Consider the following 21,798-nt stretch of genomic DNA (forward strand, 5'->3'; position numbering starts at 1 on the left):
TCTTATCTCTGTGCTCTCCCTTAATGCCTTCTCTTGCTGATTTCAGAGCTCTCCTTGGGCAGCTGAAGCATGCTGCCCATCACAGAATGGCCATCATAATTTATTGATTTATTTGCTCACAGCACAAAATTGCAGCCTGGTCTGCCAGATCAAGTTGTTTCAGATGTGTTCTTAAAAGCTTGGCCATGGAAGGGATGACCTGGACTGCTTGGAAAACGTTAATTGAAAATGAGAGGTTTAAACCTGCACAGGGTAGTATTTGTCATGAATTGTTCTTTTAAAAACCAAACAACCCCAAAGGAACCATTGTGCCAAACACAGCTGTACAATGTCATTATGTGCTGTGGGAATACTTAAGGAAACAAAAGGAGAAATGAAATAGTCGAAATTCCAAGAAAAGAAGTCCCCGAGACAAAACGGAATGGCATGGCTGAGTCTGTGGAATGCAAAGCATTTGTGATGTCTGCTATCTTCAGCACATCCTTAACTTGATGTTAAGGATTTTGTCTGCTTGTGACACATAGCTATTGCTTGGATTATATTTACAGGGGCCATTTCATCATTTCTGCCCTTCCTTTTCCTGCTAATTCCGCTGTTCATGTGATGCAGTGGCACTTTTGAATTTGCCAACCATTCTATGGAGCGTGGGAGACCACACGCGAGTTTACCAGGCTCGAGTGGTTAGGGTGCTGCCAGCTGACAAAGCTGGTTCCACTGCAGATGAGTATGGCCAGCAATCTCTAAATCCAAAGCAGTCAGAAGTTCAGTAGAGGAAACATTTCTTCTGGCTTTAACATGTGAGGACGAGTCTTAGTATAGCTAGTAATAGTGTGTATTCAGTGCCCTCCTTTCCTCCTGTTCTCATTTATTTCTATACTTAAGTTTTGAAATAGCTTAGCAGAAAGGTACCAGAAAGGTAAAGGTACCAGAATTTCTGATAACTCTCCAGCCTCAAATGTCAGTATATTTTCAGGGGAAAAAAAAAGGAAAAGATTGAGGATAAATAGTATGAACATCTTAAACGGCATTTAAGATTTTTTAGTACCAATCAGTTCAACTCTAAGACTAGATAAAGAGCAGATTGTTCCATCTAATGATTGATAATGTATGACAAAATTTTGCATGTAAGGTTTCTCCAGGGGGAAGTGCAGAAAAGCTTGACTTTGGCATATGTAATTTTGCAACATTAATGTTACTTCAACAGTTGTTAAACCGGCACCTCTTAAAACAGAATTTTGACATCAGATGTACTTTTCAACAGGCACATCAAGTTGCTTCATTAGCATGATATCATAGCAATTATGCAAAAAAGATTATTTAATGGGAGCTCTTACATATTCATGTTTATGCAAGTACTAATTAATTGAAATCAAAGAATAGTTTGTGAATGTATTGAAGTATTAACATTCTAATATTTCATGCTCCCACATTTTATATGTTTATGTTTATTTTTGCCAAGAATATGACCATTCTGTACAGTGAATGTGATCATAATCAAATTTACATTGTGAAGCATTGTGAAGTGTTAAGTTGTGGGTAACTTCAGGAAATAAGAGTTCTCTCCCTGGGCTTTCAAAACAATTTTAGTAGTGCTTTGATGGACTCAGCGTAGCAAAATGAACAGTAGAATGGATTGGATACAGATAAAATTGCTGATTCTGCAATAAGAGAATAGAATTAATACTTCTTGCTCTTGTTTGAAAATTCTTTGCTATGTTTTAGTCCTATATATTCATTGATTTTTCCTGTTTGAATATAGCCAATGAATGCATGTAAACAATCAATTATATAGCAATTAGATTTTGGCTATCTTAACATTAAAAAGACTGGATATAAATCATGTACTTTCACATTTGAAAAATAATATCAGAAATTAGGCAATTCTATTATAGTCAGTAGATAGGTGACGGTGTATCTACAGGATAATTTGTTTTACCTTTACAGGTCTCTATTTGAGGATGTGATGACTTATCCTGTAAAAATGCCCATGACTATAAAAGGCTTTAGTTCTGACTGAAGCAGCTAAATAGTAAACTTCCAAGTTCTAAATCTCAAATACAAAAAATAAAAAATAAAAAAATAAAAGAGTTTTTTTGGCACTGCATGGGTCTACTTTGACAGAATTTATGTGATTATGAACTTCTTAAATGCCTGTCAATCTCTAAGTTCTGACAGAAATAAATGTAAGTCTTAGGAAAATATAACATTATATGTGGAAAGATTTCAAAGGTGTGCTCTATAATGTCCAAAAAAAGTGTAAAGATGATATAAAATTCTTTGAATTAAAATTCTTGGCCCTCTGCCATCAGGGACTTTTATTATATATATATATATATATAAGGAAAAAACAAAAACAAGGCAAATCAATATCCTGAAGTACAGCATATTCTTCAGCCTATTGTTTTATAATTATTAGCATTCACTGCTACAGATAACAACAGTGCATTAGAAAACCTTAGCTAATTATTAAGTTACTTTATTTCTTGGTAAATCTTACCAAAATATTCAACCAATAACTGAAAAATAATAATTTTCTGAATTTTTATTTTTTTAAAAATTAGTATGTTGCTGAAAAGGAGAATGCCAGCAGCCATGTGATTAAGAGTCCTATCCCTTGAACTCATGGAACTATAGAAGAATCTCATTGATTATTTTAAAATAATTGAATTTAGTCTCTATAACTAAAAAGAAAATATAGAAAGTATGGTTTCTGAAATATTAAAAATCATTGGTCAAGTTAAAGAACCATTGACCAAATGACTATTGTCCTTTGAGCCCATCAAGGGCAAACAAAATCCAAATCTTTTGAGTTGGAAGGAACCTTTAATGGTCATCTAGCTCAACTCCCCTCTAATGAACAGGGACATCCACAGATAAATCAGATTGTTTAGAGCCCTGTTCGGTCTGACCTTGAATATCTCCAAGGACAGGGTTTCTACCACATCTCTGAGCAACATATTCCAGTGCCTCACCACTCTTATAACAAAAAACTCCTTCCTTCCATCCAATCTAAATCTCCCCTCTTTTATTTTGAAATCATTTCTCTTGTCCTGTCACAACAGACCCTGCTGAAAAGTCTGTTCACTTCTTTCTTATAGCCCACCCTTAGATACTGAAAGACTACTATCAGGTCTCCCTAGAGACTTTTCTTCTTCAAGATGAACAGCCCTGGCTTTCTCAGCCTGTCCTCACAGGGACATAGGTTCCATCCCTTGGATAATTAATCAAAATTTATTACAAAAGAATATTTTTATGGCTGTTCTTAGAGTTTTTTTATCCAAACCCTTACATTTTTCTATGGCTAAGACTGTCACTTCTGTATATGTGATTTCAGTGTAAAAGTTCCTTTACTTGTTTTGAAATATTCAGGTCTGAAAGTTATTTATAAAGAAGGTGAAAAGCTGTGCTGTATTACTTAAGAGATCTATCCACTTTGACAAGTAACTCAGCATTTGAAGATCTTACTCATCAAAGTCAATCACAGATATCCCTGTGACTTAGTGGTCCAAGATCAGACCATCCAGCAGCAGTTTGTGAGGTGCATTTACTGTCAGAAGTGGCTTTGTGTTATCATTTCAAATTGCAAGCAAAGTAAGAATGAACTCACAGCCTCTTTTGATATTGATATAAGAATGGTCTGTAGAAAATGGTCAAAATGAAGTTATAAGCTGCTGATATAGGATGTTCATACGTCATAGATGTCCTACGTCACTTCTAAATGCAAAAGACGTATATTACAATCCTTTGAAACCTTAGAAGAGACACTAGATTTTCTTTAAGGGATATCTTTCCTAGATAGTATGTAAGCCTTGTATTGTTGAAATGTATCTGTGAGACAATTAAATTCAGCTTTCATTCTGTCGTACCTTTCTCCTTTCCTGTGTCTTTCTTCCTCTTTCCCTTTTACCCATCTTCTCTTCCTGCTTTCTGGTTTACCTTTTTAGCAATACAAGATCAAGACAAGCTACAAGGCATTTGCAGCAATCCCTACAAACACATTACTTATGGAACAGAAGGTTAGTGTTTGCTCAAAGACATGGGAATTGCATTTTATATTTGAGAGCATTCAACTTTTATACATACTCTGTCGTGTCTACTGGCAATATTGCACAACATAAGCTCTGTGAACCAGCTGCTCAGGATTATATATAATTCCAACAATTTTTCAGGGTCAACCACTTTGCACTGAAGATCAAACACTTCACTAATCTGAATTTCTGTGAATAAATTTACTGTAAAAAAAACTAACATATCCTAAGGGAGTTGTCATTTCTGACAATGCCTTGAAGTCTATTTTGCTGTTTGAAAATCTCGGGAGCACTGCTGTTCCTGGATTTGTCCATCAGCAGATAAGTTTAATCAGTAAATGATTCTTCAGTGTCCGTGCTCATACGAGTAAATTTTAAAATACCAGGAAGCATCCCCAAATTCAATGATATATTGGTTGTATTGGTCATACTGTTACACTGTGAAAATGGTCCTAGCCATTGCACTGCTGTTATCTACCATTTTTCCAAACAGCTCCCTTAAGCTCTTTGACTGCATTGGCCATGGGTCTGTTCCCAGGAGGTAGCTTATGATAACAACCCTCTCCTGTAGGACAGTATGATAGATCCAGACTCCAGTCTCTAGTATATTTATTTACTACCAAAGAAATAACAGTAAAAGGCTATGGTTGTATAATTCTTATGTTGATAATGCAACTTTGTATGTAAGTTGAAAATATAATTTTTTCATGAGGAGTTCAAAGTTGAGGGGTTGGACTAAATGATCTCTAAAGGTCCCTTCCAGCTCCTACAATTCTGTGATTCCATATTCACCAGTCTGTTTTTTTTAAAGCTTTGTGAGAATTAACTTTTTTCACAAAAGTGTAGTCCAGTAGGCACTGAGTAAATAAATAAATACATAAATAAAATCCTGTGATTAGAAGTGAGATAAGCATTTTATATAGTTTGAACAGTGGAGTCAGAGAATCATTTAGAATATGAGATTCTTCAAGGTCACTGAGTTCAACTGTCAACCTGAGCTACTGAGTTGTCACCAGCACACATCCCGTAGAACCACAAACCATGCCACAAAGATATTTAAAGACATTCTGAATCACTCTGACATCCCAAGGATAGCTATGGACATAGTTCAGGAAATTTGCTTCTAATAAATTATTTTAAGATTAAACATTCCTAAGTGCACATCTAAATTTGCTTTTATATGCACAGCTCAGTTGATTTCACTGTAATTTTATGGAGCTTAAAGACACTGGAGAGCGTGAATTTTGCTGAGCTTAAAGATTTTGAAGATGATCATTTTGCCCTTGAATATCAATCATGGCCTAGCACTTATTACTTAAGTGACTTAAACAAGATTATGTTGTTGTTTTTTTTTAAATTCAAAAATGGGAGATTCCTTTCTTTTCCAATACTTTCTTAACCTTGAGTGAATACATTCATCATTTGTATAAAACACAACCCTTTCTTTTACTTAAATCTAGAACACAGCAGGTTAGACAGTGTCTACTTAAGAGTGCAATGGAAATGGGTCAGAATAGGAAAATATTTGTTTCAGGGGATCCTATGCTCATTCTGTATGCAGAGAGCCTGCTAGTGGCTGGAAGCATTAAATTGTTTTCTGAGATACCACTTCAGGTTTGATTTAGTCCGAAAGGAATAAAATATATGTATTGTCATATTGCACCGCCCCACAAAACAAGCCCACTCAGTGACTTCAAGCAGGAAATTCTTTTTGAGGGCACACCCATGGTCTGACCTAGTGGGTTAAGCCAGCCACCTGACTTCTGCAGAAGAAATACAATTCTTTTTGAGGAATGATTCTGCTTAGTTTCTTGGACACTTACCCATGTGCTTCAAGTTATTTATCCCCAAAATGTATCCCCAAAACTCAATTGTATAATGTTATGCCAGTATCTGTAGCAAAAATGACTCAAAAGGTGTTTACACAGAGACTTCTGGTTATCCACCAAACTCCAGTGTAAAATTCCTTCCCTGCTTTCCTCTTCTCGAGGTTTATGTATAGTAGCTTCCTATTAATCCATACAAGGAGCTAATTATGGTGCTCTTGAGCTAGTCTTGTTCTGTTGGCTGACATGCTTTTATAGTATGCCTCTTAAAGGAAGCATTAAGGAGATATAGCACACACAGCCCACCTTGGACCAAACCCTAACATGTAAGTATTGTGGTCAAAGTATCAGGGAGAGAAGTGGGAAGGAACTCACGTCACATAGTAACTCCCTGTTACTCCCATTTATTAAAAAGTGAGTGATTCAAGACAAAATTTTAACTACATAAATGATATTTTATTAACACCGAGAAAAAGATTATTTGGAGAAGACACTTCTGAGTGGCATTTCTTTTAATAAGTCCTGTGAAGGCACAGATAGTACTGAACACAATGCATGATTAGGAATTCTTCATCTGCTTAAATGCTTAAAAAGAATAAATTATTTTGCTGTGTGATAGAACTAGAAATGCAAATTTTCTGTAGTCAAACTTTTTTGCACTGTGTAATTGTGTTACTTATTTTGAGTAGTCATGAGAAATGAGTTTTATCAGATCCATGATGCATGTGATCTAGTGACAACTCGTGAAATAATAATTAGATCACATGAAAGAAAGCTGTCACTGATGTCACATAAGGTAAAATGCTTTGTTTGCCTCTAGACTGTCTCCATGTGTCTTTTTTTGTGTGTGTATAAATACTTCAATTTGAGTTTTTTTAGCTTCTTATGAAACTGTTAGGCTATAATCATCTGAACAGATTCTTTAGGATATATCTTGATCCTTCAGTACTCTCAGTCTGAATGAATTATTCAAATTGTGCTCACTAGAAGCAAAGGAAAAGCTTACTAACTACATATGCACGTACTTTGTCAATCCCAGAAGTGGCTTAATCTCATCAAATCCTGTAAGTGATGTGCATTCTATCTATCTTAGCTTATATGAACCTGATGTTCATATCACCTGTAATCTGACCAAGAAAAAGCAAATCTAGGAATTTTCTTGGAGGATGTGACTGTAAAATCCTTCACAGCTAGAATAGCAAAGCCTTATTTTTAAGATACTTGTGCTCAGCATCATGGGTAGACTATCCCTAGGGGTAACAACAGTGTGTCCAAGAAACTCCCCAGGGAAAGTGAGCCAGGAGAAGTGAGACAGGTAGGGCAGTGTCTTCACCAGCACAGGCATTGTCTTAGTGCTTGGAGGAAGACAGCAGAGATGGTAATAAAAAGGTTGAGATAGCTGTGGCCAGTCAAAGGTGTCATAATCACTACAGATTCAAAGTGATGAGGCAGGTCTACAGGCAGCAATAATGAACTCTTCAACGGAATAGACAATAGGATCCTCTGGCTAGAACAAGAAACAGGAGTTTAATCAAGGCATAAGACAGAATTTCAATAGAAATAATTAAATATTTGAAGAAGAAAATCCAGAGAATGAAATGGGCTCTTTTTGACAGAAATTAAACAACCAAGGCATGACAATTTCCTGGCATGTCATAGAGTAACTTCAGGCAGTTCTGAGGTTTAAAGAAAAGGGCCGGTTAGGTGATTACTACAGTTCCTTCTGGCCTTATTAGTGTTGGATGAATGAGTCACTGCTCTACTAGCATTCACTCATGAATAGTTTCCACAGTTATGGGGATTAGATCATAATTAAATTCAAAATTCCTGTCCTAATCAGATAGTACATCCTTTTCAGAAGTAATATACTTCTTATGTAGAGTTTTTATTTATCAGATATTTAAAATAATATAAAAATGTCTTCCACTCAAAATAGATTGCCATGAAGAGTCTATTTCAGGGAGTTATAGAGAAATTCCTACCTTTAAGTAGACAGTTACTGGATACTGGATATTCAGAATTATTTTGAATTGGAGTTGTAACTCTACTGGACTTCCTGGAACTGCAAAACAAACAAAACTTCTTTGAGAAAATCATCAATCTTTAGAAGAGCAAGGTCCAATGCAGGAGAGTTTGTGATTCCTGTGTTTGTAAAGATGCACATCCTAACTGCATGCTGATAAGCTTTCTTTGTCTGTGTGCTACTCAGATTGGAAGGAAACCTGGGCGTATGAGCTTTGGTCTTAGCTTCAGATGTTCTGCTCAAACTTCACCTATGTCTGAATGAAATGAAACGAGGATGATGGGTGGTGTCAGGAAATACCTCTATCACAATCAAAATCACTACATTTTCTGAAAAACGTTAAGTATATCTGGCTGTGGATGAAGGGAGTGCAAATGGAATGAATCCCTGTTGACTTATATTCAATTTAATTGACTTGTATTTATAAACTAAGTACAAGTAGAAGACTACAATTAAAATTTTAAATAAATTTGTTATTTTCAAGCATAATACCATCCTGAACTTGAAAATCATATTTGACAACTCTTGGTTGAGAATGTTTTAATTAAAAAACTGTATTTTTTCCTCAAATGCTGTGCATTCACTGAGTTAATTTCTTGCATCTAGATTGTGTCCATATTAAAAGGCTTCTGAAGGCTAGAGACCTTTCTTAGCAAGTGATGAGAAAGAAAGAAAATAATCTGTGCAGTCCTAGAGTGCCACAGGACCCAATTTTTCTTTAATAGTAATCAAACATGCCAGTGTTGGAGCAGGCTATGAGCTCCATCTTTCTCTCAAAGGTCTTGCAGCTTTTAATATTATTTATTTTGTAAGAGGTATATTAGCCAGGTCTTCGCAGTGTCATTTCCCAGAATCACTAAAGAGTAAGTTCTGGGAACTGATGATGCATGAAAATCCACTATATTGAAGGAATTTTTTGTATGTGCTGAGGTCTTAGAAAATCATTGAAAGAAAAACTATGCAAGAGAAATAAGAGATGTCTTGGGTTTTGTTCAGCACAGGCTTTTCATAATATCAGAAGGTGGAAGTTGTGTCAGGTTCAGATTATGATATTGATGTCATTCATTGGTGGATGAAACAAAGTTCACATATATATGTTGTCGTTGTCAAGAGCTGTAATTCTTCCAACAAAATATTGGAGATTCTGGTCAGATCATTTACTAGCGTCCTTTCTGCTCTGATACAGCTTTAGCAATCAAATAGCTTGAGGGAAAGATGAGGGAGAGTTTGTAGCCACCACTGATGTCAAAAGCATTTATGCATCACACTCTCTTAGTTACCTTTTGCAAGGACAAAATCAGTTGTTCAGAAACTGGCTATTTCATCTGCGCATTTAAGTTCTGTCACAAGGAAATTTTCAATCTCTAAATTATACTTTTCTTTTACATTGTGGTCCCTAAAAAATTTTTTTTTTATATGCAGTAAAATAACTGGAATGCCTAAAGAAGAATAGAAGAATGTTCAACTTTTGGTATTGTTATGTCATCAGCGTAGGGAACGAAGCTTGAATACTGTTGATAGTGCTAATCAACAACACTGTTGATAACACTAACAGTTCAGTTTAATCATAACACTGTTGCATGATAACACCAGTAATGAAAGAAGAAATGTCACTAGTATTTTTAAATCTTCCTTTTTTTTTTTTTCTCTATGCTAATGAATTAAGAAAAACCATGCACATAGAATCATTTCTTTTTTTTTTTTTGGAGAACTAGAACTTTTTAATGGAAAAACAGAAAGTAACTGTGAAAGAATCTACATGAATTACTTTGAAATTTTAAAGCTTCAGAAAGGGCAGAGAACACAGCAGTTTCTTCTAGCACAGCTGCTGTTTGTGTGATGATAGTATCTCAGGAGGTCTACTGAATAAATAGGCTTTGGTGCTGCACTTGCCTAAGTAAATGGAAGCTCCAAATTTTCATAGGTTATTTGTGTTCCCTGTTTCTACTGAATTTGATGGATGCTTGATACTTCAGTTATCCAGAATCTCGGTTCTTGACACCGATTTGTGGATGAGATTGAAGTTCCTATAGAAATAGCCATCAAAATCTTCAAGGTAGCTGTGCCCTACAGTATTCACCTTCTGCTACTGCCCCAGTGAAACGAATTTGAGAGAGAAATATGATGTGGTTTTTTTTTTCCTTAAACAATTCATTTATTTTCATTAACCTACTGATATCCTGTGAATTTTGAGAGTCTTATCAAGTTCTCCATTCTAAACCTGTGACTAATGGCAATTTCTTAATGCAACAGGTTCCTGATTCACATTCAGAATTGTCATCTCTCCACAACAGTTGGCTTTGGCAATCCTGGCCCTTATAGGCACTGCAGAGACTCTTCTTCATTTTACATTTTACTGCTTCAGTTTACACTTACCAGGAGAACGACTGAAGCTGAACTGGACAAGCAGACCTTAAGCGTAGTGCTGAACACTTTTTTGTTTAGCTCTCCTCTTCTACAGGTCTGTCTGTTGATCTGAGATTTTATTTGGATAGCAGTGGTGAGATAGCAGAAGTTAGAAAGAGTATCTAACTTCTCATCTTCTGTCTCAGGAGAACATTACATTATTATTATATTTATCTCAAAAATAATCATTATTTCACTCTTCCTTTGGAACTATGTCAACTGTAAGGCCAACAGGATTGTCTATAGACCTGCAGAGCTGAGAAGAAATGTGTTTGGAAAGAAATTGCTCTTCATTTTTCTTACTATACTCTCTGATGCAAGGCATCATAAATGTGTTTCTGTACAGAACCATTTGTGATACTATTAAAATAATAGCAAAAAACCCTGACACATTTCACTTCTGCATTAATTGATGCATACTGCTAAAACTAGGCAAGGAGAGAAGAAATATAATTATACTCAATAAAATTTAACTCATAAATGATTGTCTAAGTGCATGCTTCTTCCCTCCCTCCCTCCTCCCTACTCTTCCCTCCCTCCCTCCCTCCCTCCCTCCCTCCCTCCCTCCCTCCCTCCCTCCCTCCCTTCCTCCTTCCCTCCCTTCCTCCCTCCCTCCCTCCCTCCCTCCCTCCCTCCCTCCCTTCCTCCCTCCCTCCCTTCCTCCTTCCCTCCCTTCCTCCCTCCCTCCCTTCCTCCCTTCCTCCCTTCCTCCCTTCCTCCCTTCCTCCCTTCCTCCCTTCCTCCCTTCCCTCCTTCCCTCCTACCCCCCTTCCCCCCTTCCCCTTCCTTTCTCTTTCTCTCTCTTTCTCCTTAAGGATTCTGTCATTTTCCTTCCAGCTTTATTTATGTCCTCTATAATCACAGCACTGATATACTCCTTGTAGGAATGGTTTTTTTTTCTATCTTCTTATTCATTTTTTGCTAATAATCATAAACCACAAAACTTCAGAAAATCATAATCTGTTTGTAAAACAAAAAATCCACAAATGCTGTTGATCCTTCCAATGTAGCCTAGCTGCAAGCACCAGCAGGCTTCCAGAGCAGTGTCCATAATGAGTCCATTTGAAGACTGATTTAAAAAAAAGGATGATGACAGTGAATGCTGTGCCACACTGACTCTAGGAGAAGACGAAGAAGGCACTGAGCGCTAAAGTGAAGAATGGGTTTTGTGAATATCTTGTGATTTTCCTGATAAAATGGAAAAACCCATCCTCACAGTTCTCAAACCTTCTCCAAGCATGGACACTGGAAAGATTCTATATACAGTTTGTTTACATATATATAGATGTATACATATATTATTCTATATACAGTGCTGTTTTCAGGCTAAAACCCAAAAATGTCGAGCACTGTTTTTGTTGCCATGTGTGATCACCAACATCTTTAAACAAGATTCACTTTTTACAGAAAAGAGCTACTGACAGAAACAAACGGGCCTCTTTCATGTCTTGTCTGCCTTCTTACAACCAATGGTGTCTTCCAGTAGTGCTTGTCAGGCAAACATCAAGCACCTCTGTGGATGCTCTGTGGTGCACATCACAGTGTGACATTCACTGTGAGAGAGGTGTTGTCAAAGGAGGAGGCAATTAAAACTGTTATTTTAATATAGCTTGAATATTCTTTTTCTCTCTGTAAATAAACTGTTTCATTCAAGATCGGAGGATGATAGTCTGAAGAGCCCTACTATAATTTCTTCTTTTCCCATATTTCCCTGATAAAATGAGAAGTGTTGTGTTTGGAAATACAGTGTTTATTTGTACAACTATTGATTTAAAATATTTTTAACTCAGTGTAACACAGAAATCTTTTGAACTGCAGGCATTAGAAGAGCCAATCAAGGATGCTAGTGTGACTGAAGGCGTTACTTTGGACACCCATTCAGAGGTAGTGATGTTTAATCTCTCAAATCTTTGTTTGAAAACAAAAAGCAAAGGTTAAATGGGTGATCCATTCTCCTTTATCAGATGTGCTCCCCTGCCCAGCTCAGACAACAAACAGAAGAGCTGTGTGCTGTCATCGATCAAGTCCTGCAGGACCCATTGACCATGGTAATCCATCAGTATGTGGGATCGACTTTTTCAATTCTTTTCTTTTTGTCTCATCACTAATTAGTTTGTTTTCTGACAAAAATAATTTTCCAGCGCCGATGTGAATCTTCTCCAAGTTTCCTGCAGATGAACACAGAGTCAGATGTTGGCAAGGTAGGTGAATAAACCCAGTCATGTACAAAATGCTCTTTCCAGGTAGACATCAAGGCAAACAAAATCACAGTTGTAAAGCCTGTGGCAACACGAAGCTGCAGTTAAAGATCCACCATCAGTATAAATGTCTGGTGATCTAAGAGACAAGGAAAGACAAAACTGTAACCCTGCTGTCACTGCAGCCTTTGTTGCAGGCTGTTTTCTGAAGTCAGAAGTCATATTGATCTCACGAACAGCATGGAGCTATATCAGAGGGTCATGTTGGGTATAGGAAAAGGTTGTTCATCAGAGTGGTGGCCATGGAACAGGCTCCCCAGGGCAGTGGTCATGGCCTCAAGCTACTGGAGGTCAGGAAGTGTTTGGACAACACTCAGACACAGGATTTGTATTTTGAGTAGTCCTGTGAAGAGCTTGGAACTGGACTCAAGAATCCTTATAGATCCCTTTCAAATCTGGATATTCTGTTTCTATACTATGAAAGAGAAATTATCTGTTAAGATTGCAGAAGCTGAGACCACAAGGAATAAATCTTTCATATGTTGCCGTCCTCTGACATCATCTTATAGAGTTAGTATCATCTGTAGGCCCTAATTACAAAGTAGATAATTTTTCTAGCTTCAATGATTGAAAATATCTTCAGAATCTATATATATATATTCAGTATTTTTTTTTCAAATAGTGGAATAACTGAATAAGTGCATTTGCTCTTAAGTCATTATTTCCTTTTAACTCTGACCCCTCACATGAATTTACCCTGGATAGCTTTGAAACAGGTAATGAGAGACAGGGATGACTTCTTACTGTTGTTAAATTTACATTTTTATTGTTATGTTGGTCTACCTTCTGAGTTTCTATGCATGTCTAACCATGGAAGGAGGATCCTGAAGTTTGCCTCTGGTCAAATTTGAATTTGTCTTGGTAGGTATAGGAAAGTGAAAAAGGCAGAAATCCATCAGGAAAAAAGAGGGAAGGGAATTTTGGCAGAGGAACATGTCAAAAAGTCAGTGGTTTCAAAATACCCATCAAAATGTCCATTCTATCATGCAAAAATTGGTCACAGAAACAGAATTCCTTAGTAGGAGTAATCAATGTATGTTTTAAAATTCATTTTCACTATTGAAATTCCATTAAATAGCATTCAGTGGTGAACCAGGCTTCAGGAGCTGAAAAGAGGAAATAGGACAATAGCTAAAATAAACAGATTGGTATTGAGGGAATATTTTCCAGTGCTTACATTGGATCCTTCGTGGTTGAAACACTGCTACTAATTTGGACTTCTGAGCCATAACATCCAAAAACCTACTTCCTTGGGCAACTAAGAATTGAGTCTTGACCAAATGGAGGACATCTGTTATTGGCAAGGAAACAAAATAAAGGAAGCAGAAGCTTGACAAGATGCAGCATAGGGAACAAGCTAAAGGTGATGAGAACCTCAGTTTAAACAATCCTTCAACCAAGGTGAAACATCTATAGATAGGAATAGTGCATGGTCATAGAATCATAGGATCCTCAGAGCTGGAAGGGATTTCTGAAGGTTGCTCAGGACAACCTGTTAAAAGTAAATGCCCTAAAAATAGCAGGGATTAGTCAGATGACAGGAAATGAGGAAATGGAAAGATGTATTTTCAAGTCATTTTTGTGAGCAAAAGCGATTTAAGTTTCAAAGTGCAAACCTGTTATGGCCTTCTGATAAGCATTTTATTAGGACAATTCTCAGAGTTAATTGAAGGACCAGCTTTGATGTCATTGAGTAAAACTGAAATAATAATTTAAAGACTAAACACCTCAAGAAAGCTTTAATATATCTTATTGTAATGTATCTCATAAATATTTTTGGAGAACTAAATTTGAGCAATTAAGAACATCAAAGTGATGAAAATCTCTCGGTTATTTGTTCATTCTTTGCTGTTGATATATCTGTTTATTTTGTATAAGGTTTCGACAACATTGCAGAGAGCAGCTGGACGTGAAACGAGATATGTAAGTATTTTTATAGCTACTCTGTGTTTGGCATGAAGAAATGTCTAATTTTGTAGGTTTTGAAGGTCATCATGCTACCACATTTGATTTGTTGGCACATAGCTGACACAGGAATAGCATGAGGTGTTGTCCTATGTACAAAAAGAGTTCATTAGGGCATACACAATTGAGATTTGAAATGTCTTATTTCTGCTCAAATCTTTCATGACTGGAATTTCTTCAGTGCAGAGTCTGTTGATAATTTTACCTATCAAAATATGATTTTATAATTGATTTGTTCACACTATCCTTTGTTGATGTTTGTTTCAAGTGTGGGTTAAGGGCTCGGTTATTTGTCTGCACTGTAGAGGATTTGCTTCTGAAGAAGTGTTTTGACTCTTACCTATCCATCAGAGTTTGGGGTTCACTCAAAATTTTCCTTTCAAGGTACAGAGATAACTGAAAACCCACTACTTAGCCTTAGATGAACACAAGGTGTTTTCTCACATGTACAGATTCCAACATGCAAAGAAAACCTCTATACTGAATAATCAGTTAAACTATTGCAACATTAAACCCAGTTAACATTCTAATTCATACTAGCTCAAACAGTTTCTGCAGGTTCCATATTTTACTTCAGCTCACCTAGTCATGTGGTGAGATATCTTGGCTTACTATTCATCATTCAGACTTTCTATTGAATCTCAGATCAAAGCAGTGCTAACAAAAGCAATAAAGGCCATTTAGTTTTATGCCAGCACAGTGCTTGACTGATCAATTCAATTTTGCTTCTTGAATGTGGTGGCATGCATATTTTATTATGTACTGTGATTTTTACTTGACAGATTGTGCTCACTCATAGTAATTAGAAAATATATTAGAAGAGTGCTTTTTAATGAAATAAAAGAGACTATTTCAGATGTAGCCTGTGAGAAAAGAATACATATTACTACCATTTCAGCATATGTCTTCAGGACTCAAAACAGTGTTTGAAATTCACCTATGAACACATTTAGACATCCCACTTATATGCCTAGGGACACAGGTTTTTTTCACTTGCATAGAAAATCACCCTTAAAAATCTTAAAATCTTCCCAGTGTTCCCGGTAACATTCTAAATAACTGAAGCAAACCAATATTTGGGAATAATGAAAAGACATTTGAATAGGCTAACTGTTCTTATACATTGCACAAAAGACTGAATTGTTTTTTGTCTGGCAATACATCTGATCACTAACAGATCATGTTCTGCATGCAGCACTGTGGGGTCTGACTTCAGGGTGTCCAGGCTCTTATGGGGTGACACCATATGTTGCAGCAGGGTCAAACAAGGGGTGAGCCAGGTGTCCCTGCTGGACCCAGGATATTACAGCTCTTCCTTCTTTCTTGTTCTGCCTCCTTGTGAGGACACAAAAGGGCTGTTTCTGTCCCTACACTTAAACCAGGCATGAGTTTATCCTCTGGCCCTCAGGTTGAGTGCAATGAAGTGTTCTTCCATAGAACGGTCTTCTTTTCTTTGTTCACTTCCCTAGCCTCAAAGGCCCTCATCCTAGCACAAAGCCTAGAGTGGCATTGCCTCTCCAGCTAATGGGAGCAGCAGGCTCCATGCTATCATCCAGACTGTGGAGGACACCTGAAGTAGTGATAGTTGGCATTGTCCAAAATGTGCAAGGGAGCATGCTGACCATTAATTGGAAGTGACTGGTGCCTGAGCCTGTGTGTCTGCTGATTTCCACTGACTAGACAAAGGCTTTTGGCCCTGGGACCAACATATATTATAGTAGTAGCTACTAAATGTTTGTTTTGATAGAAGATGCCCATTTTAAGCCAGTCTAACAGCATCTCTGGTAGAATTCAGGAAGAGAATACAATACAGACAATTGTTATCATAATGTCAAACAGTGAGTTTCCCCAGGAGCTTCCCTGTCCCATGTTGTGTCATGTGAGCTGTCTTGGAAAAATGATCTTCAGTCAGTCTTTCCTTATCAATTTTTTTTTTTGTTTTTCAAAGTAGGCTTTTTTGTTTATACAAATTAATCTTACTAGACGTAATTAATATGGTCATTAAGCATTTATGTATATGTGATGTCTGATATTGAGACACTTGTCAAAATGTAGTTTTGATGGTGATTTCAGTTAAAAGAAAAGCTTTGGTTTGTTTATGATTCAGTGATGGGAAAATCTGTCATAATCTTAAAGTGTTGCAAACATATATATGTGTATGTATATACAACTTACAATATTCTTTATTTTAAAAGTTATATAGAATAGTAAACCACACAAAAATGTTGAAATATCCTGCCATTTTAAATTAAAATGTCAACTCAATTCTGCCTTGTCTGTTGTTGCTTTTCATTTTCATACCCATTTCAGAACCTTTTTAGGATGTAAATAATGATACAAATAGCAAGAGACTGAATAAAATTTACTAAAAAGGTTCTGACAGTGAAATGACAGCAGTTTATACCAGCTGACAAAATACTATTCTTTTAGTTTAACAGCTGTATGGTATTTGTTATGATCCTACTCACCATTTTACACTAGGGTTTCTCTGTCATCTTCTGAGGTGGTATTTCTGATTAGTAGCAGTATAAACATAACCATTTTCTAAATATATTACTTTTAAGGATATTGAGTGCAATATTTTAACTTTTCTTAGCAATTGCATGTAACTGCACAAAAGTTAAATGCTTCTGTACCTAAGCATACTGTTATCTATGAGTTTTTCCTCCTCTTAAACAAGGCCTCTGAAAAAATGCAGTTGTAATGACAACTGCAAATGCACTACTTTCACTAATTATTCAAAATTATCAACAGTGGAAACAGTAGTGAAACAGAACCATCAGCACTGAAAGCACCTAAAACACTTATTCCTCTGGATTTTTCTTCCTACATTGCTATAATCACAATGATATTGTATGTAATAATGTATTTATTCACTTTTTTGCAGGCCAATCTTTACAAATCAACACCTATGGTAGCAGCAAGTCAAATGGTATGTATTGCACAACTGTGCAATGCTGTATTTTAAAATTTGTATGATTTGTATATTATGAAATAATTAATATTTGCTTTCTTAATCCTTTGAAGGAAGTTATAGGCAATATCTCCCCACAAAGTTGCATTACTTCTTATATAGCTGCACTATTTTCTTCTGCATCAAACATACCTGTTTTAAGGACCTGTAAATCCTACCATTACTTGCAAATCCATGGACCAAATGACAAAGTTGGGAGTCCTGATCAGTCATGACAAATATCACATCTATAGGATCTACTGCTCTTTGTTGATCATTGTTAATATTCCACTTTTACAATTTTGTTAATAAGCAAAATTTTGCCATCTCTATTTTTCTTATGCACTGATATACATTAAAACTGATATAACTTCAGATCAGCAAGAATAAAATTAAAAAAGGAGTTTTTACACTGTGTATGTAAATTTAGGATATACTTTATTTTTTCTCCTGTGATGTATCAATACTGAATTCAGTGAAGTCTCACCTGCCTTTCTGTCTTTGAATCACTCTGTGTAATATCACCTATCTGCACTTCTTTGCATAGAAATTTTCTTTTTATAACTCTAAATGATTCAATATTACTAGTAAACATTGTCACCTTTCTAGTCACTCTCTTTTGCCTGGTCTATATTTATAATTTTGAACCTACATTCCAGAGCACATCTTTGAGGATATCTGTGACTTCAATGCACTGTAAAATTTAAACCTTTATTCTAACTTGTTGCTTCCTATCTTCTAACTGGCCCATAGGATGTATTCTTTTTTACTTCACAGTAGTTTCATTTCCTAAGTGGCCCTTGATGAAAGACATTCTTCAAAGCCTTCCAAAATCCATGTGCAGCATCTCTGTACCTCCACTAAACTTTATGCTCTGTGATGATCCTTCATAGATGGAGCAGGATGAGTGATTTTGGGTGCATTCTGAACCCCTAATCTTGAGTCTTGTCTCTGTGTAGTTTGATAATGGAGCCACAGCCATAGGATGGCAGCTCATCACTACAATAACAGTCATGATGTTTTATTACCACTTTTCAGGGCTGTTGTAGGACGGCCAACATCTTCCTTGGCAATATTCAGCTTTAACTTGTTTCCCAGCAAGGTCGGTTTTACTACCCCCCTACCAAATGAAGAGTTCAAGTTTTTTTCTTATGGAGCATTGATTTTGTACAGCTTGGTAGGTAGCTAATAAAGCATTTCAAATTCTGGTTGCTGGCTGATGTCTGCCACTCTTCCAGCAGTCAGACACAAACATGTGACTCACTCAGCACTTCAGTGAACAATGTCATTTAGAAAACGCTTCCTTAAAAGCATTTATATAGTGTGCTTTTGGAAGAGGGTTCCTGCCTAGGGAGAGTAGCTTTTCCTTGATGATTTCAGGTATATTTTTCATTTACTTTTAATTGCTTAGTTACATGGTGAACAGAGGAGTGCTAGAATGCCATATGTCCTTTGCCTGTAAATAATGACTTGATACAACCATCGTTTCCATTCTGATATATTTCCATTTATATACTTACATATGTTTCCATTTATTTTATTTTTGTGTGGAAAGCTAGAAATCTTTCATTTTTGCAAACTCCTCTTGGAAATCTTGGATAGGGCAAATGTTAAGTGGATCTTATAGTGAACCCTACAAAGAAATAATCTCGAGCTATGGATTCTAAATTCACTAAACAAGCATTATATCTTTCACAAAGTTGAGCTTCTTAATAAGAAATGTTCAAGTTCTTAATGTATCACAGCAGTCGTTACTTTTCCTTAAAAAATTAATGTCAACTCATGGCTTATTTTTTTTTCAATTGAATATGTTTCTTCACATTTGATGAGGCATACAAAAAGACCCCTGCTTGTGGAAAGGTGGGAGGTGATATGACACAAAGCTAAGGGAAGCTATTTTGCTGCCTAGGCCTTTCTGTTCCCAGTCATCTTGTACTCTTCCCCACCTCTGCCACCTCCCACTCAGGCCCTAGCACAGTTCTGCAGATTATTTCCCAGGACAGGGGCACAAACAGAAGACAAAGATACATTACCTGTCTCCGGCACCATCGTCCTCTCACAAACATTCTCTCACCTTATTCTTGCTGGATGACAGCAGATATTATTTCAAGGTAATCCATAACTTAGTTTGCGTGGTACATCCAGCAATCTCAGCTCCCTCATTTTAAGCTTAATTTCATAACACTGTTCAAAACAGTTCAGTTGCATCGGCTTTACATTTTCTGCTACACATTCTGCTACACATTCTGATTCATTTCCGCTGTTCAGTTGGTACTAATGTACTTTTGTATCACTAGCAAGGAGTCACCTTCCCTCCAGGCCTTCACAGGCTGATTTTTTATTTTTTTCTAGAGGTTTGCTGTGTGGCTCTAGTGAGCATAAAGTGCCAGCACAGGGCAAACACCCTGATCCAGCCAAACACCCAGTTACCAAAGAAAAATGTTTCCATCCAGATGACTGGGAATAAAACCCACTGGCGGCACAAGCAATGGGACAGTAATGTATGCCTGGGATGGTTAATACTTAATATGGACATTTTTTTCCTCCTTCCTTTGTCTAAACATCTGGGATGTGATGTGTATAAGCTCGTGCTTAATTATGACTAAATTATTCTAGAGGTACTACCTAAGTGTATTGCCCTTGAAAAAAGGCAGCATGGTGCTAGTAACTGCACAATGGCTAATCTCATAAATAAATCTAATAGTCAACTGAGCTTCTTCTCTGCATTTTTATACACTGCTGGATGCCAAGATTGGGGGGCTGTGAAAGTGCCTAAGTCTCAATCCCAGCTGGGCAAGACAGCCACAGAAGGAGCTCAGCAGCAGTTCTGTTTTTATCTACATCAGTAGTGCCAGCCCTCATTTTCCATGGTGTAGTCATAACAGAGAAGAAAATAACTGAGTTACTTGGAAGTTTAAATTAAATTACAGAGCCTCAAAGTACTTGAGTATTTACCAAATCCCAGAGAGAATGCACACTTTTTAAAATCTCCCGTCTCTTCATTTTTCCTTCCTGAACATGTTGTCTATTTTAAAATTACCCTCTTGCCCTTGTTTAAAGTTTATGCCAAACTCCATCATGTCAGACATTAAGAATTCTGTAACTTACAGATATATTAAATTTACAAGTAAATTGTCAATTGTTTTAGTTAGCTTAAAGTTAACCAAGACTTTTTCTTGACTAAATAATCTGATTTGTATCAAATGAGATGTCAGCCATCCATACTGATTAAATTCTCTTAACTTATATTTTTCCAAGTAAAATTTTAAGCATACTGTGAAAAATGTAGTGTAAAATCACTGGTATTTGTTCCCAGAAGTACTTTACCCTAAAATGTTGCTACCTGCCTGTATGTTGACCACATCACTCAATGCCTTTCCTCGTTTTGCAGTTACCATTTTGTGGAGCCCAGAATAGCAATTGCAATTGGAAAGCAGGAGTGTGGCTGTGCATAAAGTGTGACTTGATGAACTTATCAAGATGCAGCTGAGCAGCTAGCAAAAACAGCCACCAAAAACTAGAGACAATAGTTGGATGGCCCAGCATCTATTTTTATGGCAGCAGCAGAACAGATGTCAGTGATGAACTTGTGTACTTAAAGCAGCTCTTGCTACTTTTGTCTGTAGTCTGTATTAAAAGTGGGTGAGATAGCAACCTGTATTATTTTGAAGGTGAAATGTGTTATTTATATGCATATATGTGTTATATTGTATATATAAAAATGTATTATATATTACTATTTATATATTTAAATATGGCCATTATAGCCTCAATGACTTTCTAACAACTATTCTGCAAAATATAAAGCATTTTATTTTATTTCCATCTCTTTTTCAAGACAAAACCTGGTGTCATTCGTCCTGTGCTTGTGAAAGGGAAGAGTGCACAGGAAAAGGAGGAGCAATATCAACCCAACCCTTTTAAAAAGTACCTAGAAGAGATCAGTGATCGAGATATTGAACAGGTGAGTTACTCTCCCTCAGAGGTACTTTGTAGTCTTGGTAATTTTCTGTAAACCTTATGGGATATACTTAGATCTTCATTTTTATTGTGGTGTCTTGTTTTGGTAAAGTGAATTGTAAAGGAAGTGCACAGCAAGTGATTCAGTGGAAGGTGTCTGGCTCCAGGAGCAGCATCTTCAGGCTGGAGGGAGGCATCTAGGCTTTCTTCAGAGACACCTTCCTGGTAATCTGGAAAACCATCTGTCAAGGAAAAAAAAAAACAACAAAAAAACCCAACTGTTAAAGACGTTCATAGGAAACATCACATAAACTAGAAAATCTTTTCTGGTCTTAGAAACAAGTGTCTGGATCAGATCTGTAATAAAGTGCTTATTCCG

The 21,798-nt window shown here is 36.6% G+C and overlaps 1 protein-coding gene across 5 annotated transcripts in view; it reads left to right on the forward strand.

Annotated features, from left to right (window-relative positions):
- Window positions 1–21,798, forward strand: part of MLIP (muscular LMNA interacting protein) — a 93,677-nt gene that overhangs the window by 47,812 nt on the left and 24,067 nt on the right. For 2 of the 5 annotated variants that reach the window (XM_065730807.1, XM_065730810.1), the window contains 7 exons: window positions 3,945–4,016; window positions 12,102–12,167; window positions 12,248–12,331; window positions 12,425–12,484; window positions 14,420–14,464; window positions 17,394–17,438; window positions 21,298–21,423. In XM_065730807.1, coding sequence (XP_065586879.1) covers window positions 3,945–4,016; window positions 12,102–12,167; window positions 12,248–12,331; window positions 12,425–12,484; window positions 14,420–14,464; window positions 17,394–17,438; window positions 21,298–21,423 — 498 coding nt within the window. The remainder of the gene's footprint in view (window positions 1–3,944; window positions 4,017–12,101; window positions 12,168–12,247; window positions 12,332–12,424; window positions 12,485–14,419; window positions 14,465–17,393; window positions 17,439–21,297; window positions 21,424–21,798) is intronic. The other 3 variants (XM_065730809.1, XM_065730811.1, XM_065730808.1) reach the window with 2 other exon arrangements.

This window comes from Cyrtonyx montezumae, unplaced genomic scaffold, assembly GCF_038088225.1.
Source record: "Cyrtonyx montezumae isolate F1298 unplaced genomic scaffold, pur_monq_1.0 scaffold_13, whole genome shotgun sequence".
In the NCBI taxonomy this organism is placed as follows: domain Eukaryota; kingdom Metazoa; phylum Chordata; class Aves; order Galliformes; family Odontophoridae; genus Cyrtonyx; species Cyrtonyx montezumae.